The sequence below is a fragment of the Hyaena hyaena genome, unplaced genomic scaffold, assembly GCF_003009895.1.
Source record: "Hyaena hyaena isolate Hyena2069 unplaced genomic scaffold, ASM300989v1 scaffold_63, whole genome shotgun sequence".
Classification (NCBI taxonomy): Eukaryota; Metazoa; Chordata; class Mammalia; order Carnivora; family Hyaenidae; genus Hyaena; species Hyaena hyaena.
The window spans coordinates 2,414,032-2,426,728 of record NW_024080695.1 but is presented as its reverse complement, the minus strand read 5'-3'; the positions used below and the strand labels follow the sequence as shown (position 1 = coordinate 2,426,728).

At 62.6% G+C, this 12,697-nt stretch overlaps 1 protein-coding gene across 11 annotated transcripts in view; it reads right to left on the bottom strand.

Moving 5' to 3' along the window:
* Positions 1–12,697, bottom strand: part of ABLIM2 (actin binding LIM protein family member 2) — an 84,824-nt gene that overhangs the window by 3,456 nt on the left and 68,671 nt on the right. For 8 of the 11 annotated variants that reach the window (XR_005528430.1, XM_039232101.1, XM_039232097.1 and 5 more), the window contains 3 exons: positions 11,858–11,912; positions 10,284–10,291; positions 9,996–10,076 (listed from right to left, as the gene is read on the bottom strand). Coding sequence is in view for 8 of the 11 variants with exons in the window: in XM_039232101.1 (XP_039088032.1) it covers positions 9,996–10,076; positions 10,284–10,291; positions 11,858–11,912 (144 nt within the window). In the remaining 3 variants the exon portion in view is untranslated. The other 3 variants (XR_005528432.1, XM_039232100.1, XR_005528431.1) reach the window with 3 other exon arrangements.

The window sequence follows — 12,697 nt, the reverse complement described above, 5'->3', positions numbered from 1 at the left end:
GAGGTGTTCGAGGGCCCTTCTGGGGGGGCCATGTAGGGGATATGCAGGGCGGGGGAGAGGCTGGGAAGGTGGGGAGCGCGGTGCTGAGGGCCGAATGTGCGCCCCGTGCCCCTACACCCCCCAAGCCAGGGCACGGGGGACAGCGGCGGAGCCTGGGGACACTTGAGGAGCCATAGACGCCTGACGGCGGGTCCCAGGCAGCTCACCTTCACTCTCGGCACCAGGATGCCCAGGGAACTGAGTGAGAAAAGCTGCACAGAAGCCCACGTCCCGTGGCCACGGAAACACCCACCCTCAGGACCCGTGCACTGGGGCCCTGTGGTGGAGCAGCAGCAGCAGAGGGCAGGGTGGGGGAGGGAGGAGTCGGGGAGGAGCCTGCCCACAGGCCACCTGTCCCCAGCGCCAGCCCACCTAGGGGTGGGTTGGGGTGAGCCCAGGGCCAGTGCTCTCAACCTCCATGACACGGGGTCCTGCATTCCTGCTGCATCGGGGGCAGGGAGGCAGGGAGGGGTTAGGGGAGAGTGGAGGGGAGGCTACAAGGGGTCCCAGAGAGTTCGCAGCCCCTCAGGCCTTGGCAACCCCCCGGGGTGCTTGTCAGAGCTGAGAACTGCCTACCCGGGTGGGCTCAGTGGCCCGGGGCCGGGAGCCTGTATTTGTCACCTGCCTCCCAGAGTCTGGGACCATTTGGGGTAAGGGAAAGCCCTAGAGGCTGGCAGGCACCCCGACCTCATCTGCAGGGCGAGAACAGAACTTGGCTCCCTGAGGACTCGGGAGGGCCGGGCAAGGGTCAGATGACGACTGCCTCGATGAGCCTCCCTGCACTGCCGGCCAGGCCAGGAGCTGAGGGCTGCTGCTCAAGCTGCCAGACCAGAGAAACTCGCTCAAGGCCATGCGGCAGGCTCGGGCAGCTCCTTCACCCTGTGCCCCTCAGCAGGCTGGACAGGAGGGGTACAGCTGACCCCCTGGCCCGAGCCGTCTTCCTGACCCTGGGCCCATTTCCTTGGCCCCGGCTCCTGAAGGGTCCCCAGAAGGCGGGCGGCCTGACCTCCAGGTGCCGGCCAAGGTCAGGCACCGCCCAGCGCCTTCCTGAGCCGGCAGGAAGGAAGCCCAGGGCGAGGTGCCTTTGGAGAGGCGTGGGCTGGCCTCACTCGGGCTCAGCCTCATTCCCGGGGTGCCCCGGCCTCCCCAGGAAGTGCCCCTGAGGAGGGGGCTATTTTTGCAGCGGCAAGGGACCCTATATGCTTTGCTGGGGGTCTTGCCTACATACGACCCCCCCACACACACACACACACCGGGCAGCGTCCTGAAAGACCTCCAGCCCAGGATCCAGACACAGCAGGATTCCCACCCCGGCTCCACCCCTGCCCGGCGGTGCTGAGTGACTCGACCTCAGTTATGATTCTGTAAAATGGGAATAAGCACATCTGTGCCTTCACGCACTCTCTCGCTCTTGGCAGGTCAGCCTCTCCTCATGTGCCCAGGCAGCTCCCGCTCACTCCTCACACCTGACCTTGCATCTCGGCTCCTCCAGGAAGCCCCTCCTGACTGCACCCTCACCACAGGCTCCCAGAGCCCTCAGGCCTCCCTGCAGGGTGTAAAGACGAGCACCACCCCCAGGTTCAAGGGCGCTATCGTGATGTCACTGAGTGCAGAGCTGGGCAGAGAGGCCCAGGGGAACACGGCCCTGGGACGCTCCTGCTGCACAGGTGCGGTTGGTGTTCGTAACCTCGAGAGCGTGAGCGATCGAAAATGCAATAAAGGAGGTAGGAAGGGCCGAGTTTTGAGTACTTAGTACCTTTGCTTTGCATATAATGTATTTCATCCCCAGTTGACTTGGTTCTCAGCAGTGGCTGGGTTTAACGCCCAGCGTGCAAAGTTCCTGAAAATTTAGCAGGAGGAGCCGCCTGGCAGCCACTGAGTGGCCTGTCCTGTGGTTCCCTGGGTAAAGGCCACGCCGGGCAGGGGCGGGGACTCCTACGCCTGTGCCCGGGGCCCAGCGCGGGGCCTTCGCCGACACCAGGGGGCTGTAGGATTGCTGGCGGCGGGTGTGTGGAGGCTGAGCTCAGTGTCTGCTCTGGGCCTGTCTCTTATTCACTGGCGGGTGGGGGGCGGGGACAGCTGCTGGGATGCAGATATAAACCTGGCCAGGCCACCCTCACCCCACAGAGATCTCTCACCGGTGGGGAGGCAGCTCGGAGAGCAGTCTGTCCCTGCGGGGGCCACGGCACACTGGAACTCGGAACTCCGCCCAGGGGCCCAGGGCTCTTCCCCAGGAGCCAGAGTGGCGCCCCCCATGGCCTGGCAAGGCCCCCCCATGGCCCTGAGGCCTGGCCCCCCGCACCACCCCTTCGGGGCAGAGATCCCCCACGTTTTCTGGGTCACAGACCTCGAGTGACATCGGTGAGGCGGCCCCTCCCAGCCGGAACACGGCACTCATACACTCTTGGCGTCGGGCCAGGGAGCTCCGCGGACACCCTGAGGCCCAGGTAGGGGCCCCAGTTGGGAACATGAACCCCACAATGCTCCTGCACGGACTGAGGGCCACCGGCTGTGGTGAGGGCCTTCACCACATCTGCTGCCGACCTCACACCTTGAGAGTCTCATCTAATTGCCTCAGGAAACCCAGGCTCAGAGAGGTCACGTGCCTCACCCAAGGTCACACAGCCAGGAAGCCACAGGGCTGGGCCCAAGAGCCTGGGAGCCTGGAGCTTGGAGCCTGGCCTGGCAGCCCAGCCATGCTGCCTCTGCTCCAGCAGGGTGGGGTTACCCCATCCCCCCCAGCAGGGCACTTCCAGCAGCCCCTCACTTTTCCAGGCCCAGCTGTGACCCTGGGAGGGGCCTGGCTGATCCTCACCTGCTCCTTCCGCCTCACCCCCCAGGCGCCAGGCCCTGCACCCCTGCACGGGTGTGGGCTGACCTGGTGAGGTTCAAGCCCCAGGCTGGCACGGGCTGCCATGCCTGGGCCAGAGAGGGGGGTGGCTTCTCTCTGAAGGACTGGGTTCCACGGTGCAATATGTTTCTTTAACTAGGCTTCACAGCACAGAGCCCCATGCGGGGCTTGAACTCACGACCCTGAGATCAAGACCAGAGCTGAGATCAAGAGTCGGATGTTTAACTGACTGAGCCCCCCAGGGGCCTCTCACAGTGCAGGTCTGCTCAGTCACACGCTTAGCCCCCAAGAAGAGGGGGCCCTGCTGCAGAGGGGGGTCCGCTTAGGGGGACCTACACTCTGAGGTTTCAGCCCCTTAGCCGGAAGCCCATTCTAGTAGCCTCATCGTATCGGGGCACTATGGCCATCACGAGGTCCCTATTGTAACATCATCGTCACCATCGTCACGAATCACCGTCGCGATGACATCACCATCATGACATCACTGCAACATCGTCATGACATCGTCACTGTGACATCACCGTCACTGTGACATCACCATCGCTGTGACATGGTCATCATCAGGACAACGGCTGCCATGTGGGGACTGCCACACTGGTGTCAAGGTCCTGCGTCACCATCTCTGTGTCCTTGCCCATCTCTCCCACCACCACTTTGCTCCACGGGGGGGTCCTTTGCCACCTTAGGGCTTCAACCCTCCTCAGGCTACACTCCCAGCTCAAATGTCCCCTCCTCCAGGCTGCCCTCCTGGGCCGCCTAGCTAATCAGGCCCCTGCTGACCTTGTCACTACTGACCTTGTGTGGCCTCCAGCTCCATGAGGGCGGGCGTGGCCTGTCTGTCCAGCCTGGTCCCCCTGGTCCCTCACCCTCCTCCAGAGACGATCTGTGTGGGCCACGCACACCCTGAACCGAACTCTGTGTTCTCACGTCCCTGTCATACTACCCCCCAGCTTCCCCTCCACCCCACTCCCCTCTGCCGCTCCCTCCTCCCTCCCCATCCTCCATCCCTGCTCCAAGGACTGGAGGCCCTGAAGTCCTAGATTCCGGTGCAGCCCCCTCAGACGCACCACCCATGAGCTCTTGCCATCGGATTCTCACCAGACCGGTTGGATGGCTTTAAACAAAGGACAGATTCTTAACACAGGGTCCTTTTTCAGACAAGCATTCCCTCTTGGGCTCTTACTGTTGGAGCAAAGTAAGGTGTGCATTTAGCCTCAAGGGCCGGGGGAGGCAGTCAAGAAACCACAAGACTCTGTTGCAAGGACCCGCTCCTTCCCCCTCCCCATACCCTCCCCCCCAGCAGACCTGAGTGCTTGCAGCTCCTGGGGGTGTTGAGTCAGGACGACCCTCCAGTGACTCACCGGCCCCTGGCCAGACAAGAAGCCAGGCGCGGGGCCCAGCTGTTGGGCCGAACACTGACCTCGGGGCTGCTATGAAGACATCTGTAGATGTGGTTCGCACCCACAAGCGGGAGACTTGAAAACAATTAGCCTCGGTAACAGAGGGGCCTCACCCAAGCTGTTGCAGGGCTTAGGAGCAAAACCTGAGGCTTCCCGGAGGAGTTGTGCCTCCGCGCATCGAGCCCCAGCTGGGTCTCCAGGCTGCCCTACGCCGGCCCACACAGCCGGTGAGTCAGTTCCCGCAGAGGCGCCCCCGTCTGCGTCTGGCCGGCTGCTCACCCCTTTATCTCCGACCGCCTCGGTCTCTCCGGAGGACCTGGGCCGATACGCTGTCCTGCCTACGGAGCAGATGGTCCCTGGAAGTGCGCTGGGGCATGGAAGGCAGGCCAGCGATTCATCTTCCAGTCTGGGACCCCGGGACGCGGCCCAGGGCAGCAGCCTGAATCCCAGCTCCGCAGGCCTGTCACCGCGGCCGCTGGGAAGCCCTCGAGCTGCGACCCCCCCACCCCCGGGCCTCCTCCGGAGCGGCAGCAACGCGTTGTGAAAACCCAGCGTGCAAACCTGCCACGTGCTTGGTGCACAGTGGGGCGGGAGAAGCACTTATTAAATAAACCAAACCCGATCGACTCTCCAGCGTCCTACTGACTCCCAACCCGGGGCCTCAGGAGGGATCCCTATTCTCCTCCTGGCGGCTGGGCCTCCGCTGACGCACTCCCCCCCCCCCCTTTAACACACAGCCACCTTGCCTTTTCTTAAGTTCTTAGCAATCGGTGTGTCTGGCCACGCCGTAGCCCCTGTCTCCACGAAAGGTGGATTCTAACCCATACCCACCCGTGCGGCTCTATCTCGGGTTCGTAAAGTGAGGGTGATATGGATGGATAAACTGAGGGGTATCCACGGCACCTGTCCAGGGCCCGATCCCAGGAGGGGCTCATGATACCTCTGAGCAAACGTTCAAGCCGCCCGGTGCGGTCAGCACAGCAATGCCATTTGACAGGCCGGGAGTCCGGCTCAGAGTGGTTAAGGAACTTGCCTGCGGTCACATAACTAGACATTACGGAGACTGAACTCACACCCAGGTCATCCTGGCCCTGGGCGAGCTCTCCCTCCACCGGGGTGTGGGGACGGTCGCCCACATGGGATGGTGATGTCTTTGGTAAGTGCCGGGCAGAGATGCACAGGGAGTGGCCTCAGGGTACTTGAGTCTTCCCCGGGGACAGGCAAAGCTCCTTCCGCTCAGACCGGAAGCTTCTGGAAGCAGACCCTCGGAGGGTAACTGCCAAAGGAAGGAAGGGCCTGAGGTCCCTCGAGGCATGGGGCCCTCGGGTACTGGGGGCAGCGGCCGGGACCCACACCCTGGAGCCCAGTGAGCCCTGGAGGTCAGAGAGGACACTCGGCCAGGAGTGTCCCCGGAAGTCTTCCCGCTGACCCCTGCCCTGCCCTCTGGCATCACACGACTCATCTGACCACACTTCCCTGACCGCAGTTGCAGAGCCCCCCCTCCACACGTCACCAACATTTTTGGAGCACCTACTGCATGCTATGGGCAGCTACGTGGCCCCTGTCATTTCCCTGGGCTCAAGCACCCTGAGTTTCCCCAGCCAAGCCTCGCAGTGTCTGTCAAACGGGGTCCAGTCTCACCCAGCTCCACTGAGTGACCGCCACCCCCTCCCAACACCCTGGAGTCACGCAAGACACGCCCCTCCCCCCACAACGCACCTTCCATCACCCAGTCCTGCTCCCTGACCTCCCAAATAGTGCCCAAACCCCCACAGCACCCACTTCTCACCTTGGCACTGCCACGAGCCTCACCAATATGCCCGCATGTCTTGCCTGGGTGACCCGATCGTCTCTTAAACGTTGGCATCCACAGAGCCAATCCAGGCCTCGTAGAGCTGCCTCGCTGAGGTTTTAAATGACAAACCTAATCACACAGTCCTCCAACCTAAAAGCCACCGCCCTTAAGACTGAAGTCCGAACTGTTTACCACGGCCCAGGGCCCTTAAGGCCCGCCCCACACGTACCTGCACCCTGTTCAGGCACAGCCAACTTAGCCTCCTTACAGTTCTTTCCGAAGTAACCCCTCCTTCCTCCTGCCCCAGGGCCTTTGCACACACAGTCTGCTCTTCCTGGAATTCTCTTCCTGTGTGCCTCCCCCACCTTACAGACACGCACAAACATGCACACACACCTATACGCACACCACACTTACTACATCCGGTTAACTTTTACCCATTTTAAAAGGCTCACAGGCCCATATTCCTTAAAGCCCTTATGTTGGTGTATAAACACTCATTTGGGTTCTCAGTTGGTTGATTCTGTCTCCCTGTCAGGCTGAGGGTGAGAGGGCAAAGCTCGCGCCGGGATTTGCTCATCCTGCCTCCCGGCTCAGTGCTTGGCACACACTCGCCGGATGAGTGAAAGAGTCAGCGAGCGCTCTGGCAGGAAGGGTCGAGAGTTTGACAGAGAGTCTGCCTTCCGGAGACCGACTCTACAGAGATGTGCTGGGCTCATCAGCCGTCCACCCAAACCCACCCTCTCCTCTTGCTGGGCACACGGCCCGCCCAGCCTGCCTCCCATGGAGCGTGGCCACGTGACCCCAGCTCGCGGGGTGTGAGCAGAAGCCACGTCTGCCGCTCCACAGCCTAGCCTTCCGGAGCCCCCCATGTGGGGACGTGGGGCCACCAAACGGGCCTTTAAAAGGACGAGCAGATCCACGATATCTGGCACGGAAAACGTTCACATCAAATCTAGAAGAAAAAAGGCCGATACCACCCTGCGTCCACAGTGTGAACCTACTTATCAGAAATAGGAGTCGGCCGTCCTGGGTATTTATGCAAAAAGAGATTTCCGGAAACGTGTCCACCATGGAGTTAATAGGAGTTATGACTCGTTGGGGGATTTCCGTGTGATGCCTGAGTTCTTCTTTGTGTGTTTCTGGAGTTCTACAGGGGTTAGAAGTTGTTTTTACACCAAAAATTAAGCTCAGGACGCCTGGGTGGCTCAGGCGGTGGAGCGTCCGACTTCAGCGCAGGTCAGGATCTCACTGCCCATGAGTTCGAGCCCCACGTTGGGTTCCGTGCTGACACCTCAGAGCCTGGAGCCTGCTTTGGGTTCTGTGTCTCCTTTCTCTGCCCCTCCCCTGCTCACGCTGTCTCTCTCTCTCCCCCCCTCAAATAAAATAAACATGAAAAACATAAAAATAAATACAGCTCTCTCCCTTGACATAGAAACATCAGCGCCCCCTGTGTCCTGGGGGATGTGGCCCCTCCTAACTGCACTCCTGACTCACCTCCCAGCTCCGGGCCCCGAAGAATGTGGGATGCGTCCCACGTGTGGTAACATTTCCAGTTTGCCTCCTGGCTCGGCTCAGACAAGGACAAGAATGATTGCAGAGACGCACCCCTGGGTGTGTTCTTGGAGACTGGATGATTAAACCCGTTACCCAGTCCCCAGAGTCTGTTAAGAGGAAATCTTTATAGGTATTAGCCGCGATTTTGCACCTTTCGTCCCATATTTAATAAAAAGCAAAGGGAGGCGGGTGACATTTAAAGTGGGAAAGAGCGGGTCCTAACGGGCTCCTGACCCCCAGGTTCCTGGTCCCAGGGCCGCGGCTGAGCCAGGAGCCCCGGGCCTCCTGCTCTGAGCTCAGTCAGCTCTGTGGTGAGAGCCACCAGCCCACAGGGCTTGGCCTTTTAAGGAACGAAGAGGCGCAGCAAACAGGAACCCTGCAGGCTGGGGACGTGACCGCACAATTATCAAGGACTCCACTCAGCAGGACCCAAGGGCGTGTCCACTGCAGAGAAAGTGGGGAGTCGAGGCTGCCTGGGGCCCCGCCTTCCCCACGGCAGGCACCCCCGCAGTGTGAGGGGCCCTCCTGCGTCCCCGGCCACCGTGCGTGCACTGCTCTCTGACAGCGTCTGCGAGCCGGAGCCGCACCAGGGACTGGGGGCCCCGCGGCTCCCGGCCGACTGCCCGTCCCCCTGACCCCACGGACCGCCTGAGCGTATCCCAATGGGTTAGAATTTTCACAGGTCTTCCTTTTGCTGTGGTAACATCCCTCCTGCTAAAGGGACAGTCTCCTCGAGAGCTCCTGTGTCCTTCCGCTGAGGTCCTTTGACCGGCACGATGCCCTGGACGACGGCAGGAGCTGGTGGATTCACCGAGCTGCCCCACTGCGGCGTCCGTGGGCTCGCTGGGCCATCTGCCCCTCCTCCCCAGCCCCAGCGCCCCCACCGCACTGCAGGTGGGCGCTTGCTGCCTCGGTGGGGCCCTAACCGTAGGACCCAGGTCCCAGAGCTCGGACCCATCCCCCCGCTCCAGGACCCCCAGCCAAGCCTGGCCAGAGGGGACACCCCAGTCCCCGGGACAAGCTGGCTGATTCAGGGTGGTCTGATCACCCACCCAGAGGTGGAGATGAGGCCTGGCTAGGACTTCGGAGAGAGAGGGAGAGAGAGAAGGAAGGCGAGAGAGAGACCGGGTGCCCCGATCCCTTCTCTGCAGACTCTGAGCCTGGGGGAGGTGAGGTCAAAGTCTGTCTATCGACCAGGACAACTGACACAGAGGAAGCGACTGCAGGAAAGACACTGGTCCTGAGACGTGACCGAGCCACCCTTGAAGGGGCCCATCAGCCCTATAAGCTGCTAACCCCTTTTTCCCTAAGTCACTTTGGGTAGGCTCCCACCACTTGTGACAGACGGGGTCGACACGGATGTGCCTCCGTCCAAGGCTGCAGCCACTCCGGCGTCCCCGTAGCCCTCCTCGTCACCACCATCCCCCCGCCGTGCGATGCCGGGCCCTGGCAGAGGAGCGCAGGGAGCCAACCGGTACACAGCAGCGTCTCCATCGTATAGGCTGTCAATCAAGACCGGTTAGCGCATGGAGGTCTGTGCCCCGTCAGTGCCACCAGGAGGGCTCCCTTCTCACCCAGGGCACACCCGCCCATCTTGGGTGCCCATCCTCCACACCCCCCTGCCCTTCTCCTGGCAGCCTTGCTGAGCCCACGGGGGTCGCTGGGTGCTCCCCAGCTGCGTCCGAGTCCCCGCCGCTCCCTCCCAGATGGGCCGTCTGGCGGGTCTGACGTCGGCCGCACATTTGCTACACCTGAGACGCTCCCGGGACCTACTCTGTGCCCGGCTCTGGGGCACAGATGGGGCAGGCCGGCCCTGGGCCTTCAGGAGCCTCCAGACCCCGCGCTTCCAAAAGAACGGACATTAAAAAGCCACGAAACATTCGTGACAGGGCTCAGGCGGTGACATTCACTGCGTGGATGTTAATTACTTTGTAGGACAATCGTGGGGATTAAGTACTAAGGACCAGGGCTCATAGCAAGTGCTCAGCAAAGGTCATCCAACTACCTACTCCGTGCTGACATCCTGTTAAGTCTTTTAAACCTATACCTGCTCCTGACAGATCAGCTTATTACTCTAGATCGGTGTGAACGTGGTCACATGCCGTGGATCACGACAATCGTGTCAACATCAGGGTTTGGGGGGGAAGACGGACACCACTGACTTAGCACAGGTACGAACAGCGGACAGAGCCGTCTCTGCTGGGGCCCGCGCTCTGCAGCCTTTCAAACAACGCGGGGCCCTGGCCCTGAGCCCGCCGCGGGAGCACGCGACGGGGTGAGGGCTGATGTCGCGGACAGGAGTGTGCACGTCGCCCAGCCACAACGAGCGTCCCTACCAGAAAGGCCCTCCTACCTCCAGTCTGGTCCGGTCCACGTCCCTGGGCAGCTTCACGCGAATTCGGTTTGTGACAATGAGGGCGTCATAGGGGTAGATCTGCGGGGAGAAGAAAGCCCAGGTTCACCCCGGGAAGCAGGCGCGAGCCGGGACGGAAGCGCGGAGCCCAAGGCCCACGGGGAGATACATACTTGCGTCCGCATCTGACACACACATTTCATAGGAAACACAACAAAAGGAGCGTTTAACCTGCGCAGGTGCGGCGCGGCGCCAGGCGGTCGGCCGGCAGCGGGCGGCCCCTCTTACCTTGTATTCTGTAAGAGAGAGAGCAGAGGCCACAGGTGGCGGTTGAGAAAGCGTGGGGACTCACCCCGAAGGCGGAAGCAGCCTCCCATCCTGGGCCCCCTCCCCACCCCCGCAGCCTGCACGCGGGGCTCTAGTCCCCCAGGGAGCAGATTCTCCGGAGGGTCCCGAGAGCAGGAGGCACGGTCGGGAGGCTGGAGGCCAGACTGGGAGATGGACGCGGCGCTGTGTTCCCGGGACGTGGTACCGTCTGCCCGGCGGTCCGGGCCACCCGAGAGAGCTGCCTGCCTCGGTTTACCCACCTGTGGAGCGGGCATCCCGGGGTAGACATTTGGGGGGCACTACAGAGCCTACGGGGTCTGAGCGCTCAGCCTCTTCCTGTCTGACCTTCCTGACCCCACACACCCTCCCCCACCACTGAGCTCCGTGCACTTTTTAAAAGATGCTTCTCTGACAAACTGAAATCATCACGTCAAAGAATCAGCTCGTATGGACCGGAGGGCGTCTGGGACCACGTAGAACCCACAGAAGGCAGACGGGGCCCCCAGCTGGTCTCGGGAGGGAGGCCCCAGCAAGGGCCTGGGTGACAGGGGCCAGTCCCCAAATTTCCCAGCATGCCACACGACATCCTGACCCACCACGTCTGAGCCCGGGGCTTGGGGGCCCATGGAGGGGCCGGCTGTGACACCGATGCCCCTCGGTCTGTTGTGGACCAGCCCACGAGGGCACGCTCCCCGTCACCCTCGGGGTGGCCCCGAGCAGGATGGGCTCCGAGTTAGCAGAGGCCCCCGCTCCGGCGCCTGCGGTATGAGCACCAGCCTCCGAGTTTGAACCCCGGGAGGCCACACAGCCAGCAAGGGCAGGACGCAAGGGTGAGACCCAAATCCATTCGACTCAGACCCCAGAGGCTCTCTGCTGTGACTTCCGCCCTCAGGCCACGAAATTTAGCCGTGGCTGTTTGGCTTGGCCTCAGTGCTGGCGCTGGGTGCTTTCTCCAGCACAGACCTCTCCCCGAGGGACCAGAGTGACACATCAGGCTGTTCTCCAGGATGCGGAGAAGGGAGGGCCTGAGGTGGGGGAGGGGACATCTGAGGGGGGAGAGAAGGGCACCAGGGGGGAACCTGAGACGGGGGAGCACTACCAGGAGAGAGAGGAGCACCTCCGGTGGGGGGCACCTAAGATGAGGGAAGAGAGCACCGAGAGGGAGCACCGAGAGGGAGCACCTGCGGCAGGAGGGGAGCACCTGCGGCAGGAGGGGAGCACCTGAGGCAGGAGCACCACCAGGAGAGAGGGGAGCACCACCAGGAGAGAGGGGAGCACCCCAGGTAGGAGAGAGGGGGAATCTGAGGCGGAGAGAGAAGAGCAGTGAGGGAGCACCTGAGGCAGGAGGGGAGCATCAGGAGTGCGGGGAGCACCTCAGTAACCTGAGAATGGAGGTAAAGTGCTCCTTGAGTGGACACAAGATGCCCCTGCTCCCCCCACCCCACGATGCTCGGAGCCTTTCGCCAGCTGGCCCTGGAGGGACCCAGGTCAGGACGACACTTGCGGGACCGTGTAAGTGACCCCTGCCCCTGTACCTCGCGTGCCCCAGCCGGCATCCGGGTCTGCTCCACAAGGGGCCAGATTGGCGTTCTGGAAGAGAAAGAGAGAGGGCGGCAGGAGGCAGGTTGTAGGGGCCGGCGGGCGCGCCTGGGTGGTGCCGGCCCGGGCGGGAGGAGGGTGGGCGGCCCGGAGCCCCCGGCGCTGGCGCCGGGGGCTCCGGAAGGTCCTCCCGCCCCTTCCAGGCCCGCGCGGACCCTGCCTGGCCCGGCTCTCCTGCCGCCCTCCCATCCACGCCCGCACACTTGCTCCCGGGGCCGCGCACAGCGTGGAGACCAGACCCTGTGGGCCCCAGGGCTCCTGTGGGCCGGGTCTGCACGGCCCCTGGACGGAGCCCTGCCTCTGGCTGTGACCGGCAATGGCACTCCGTGGTGACGCTCGGCAAACGCGGGCCACCCTCCCTGTTTCACGGCATTCATCGGTAAGCTGCCATTTCAGTGCATCACGACCACCCAAGCCCGCCTGAGAAACGCATCCTGCAAACCGCCGAGGAGGGTCTGGGCCGCAAGGTGGGCGCTGAGCCCCAGTGTCCCTACCCCCGCCTCCTGCCCGAAGAACACGGGGTCCTCAGGCCCGGCACCTACATGGGGTCTGACACAGGCCAGGCGCTCTCGGACAGCCCTTCCAGAATCACCCGGGTCAGGGGTTAACTTTCAAGGGAGGCCTGTGTCGGAGGGGAGATGCCCGCGTCGCCGCAGGAGAGCCCGTTCAGCACTGCTGCCTTCCAGCAGAAGGGCGACAATCGAGGGACGGGCCCGGGGGCAGAGACCAGCCCCGAGAGCCCTTCATTCCCCACACGGGAAACAGGGGTGCTGGGT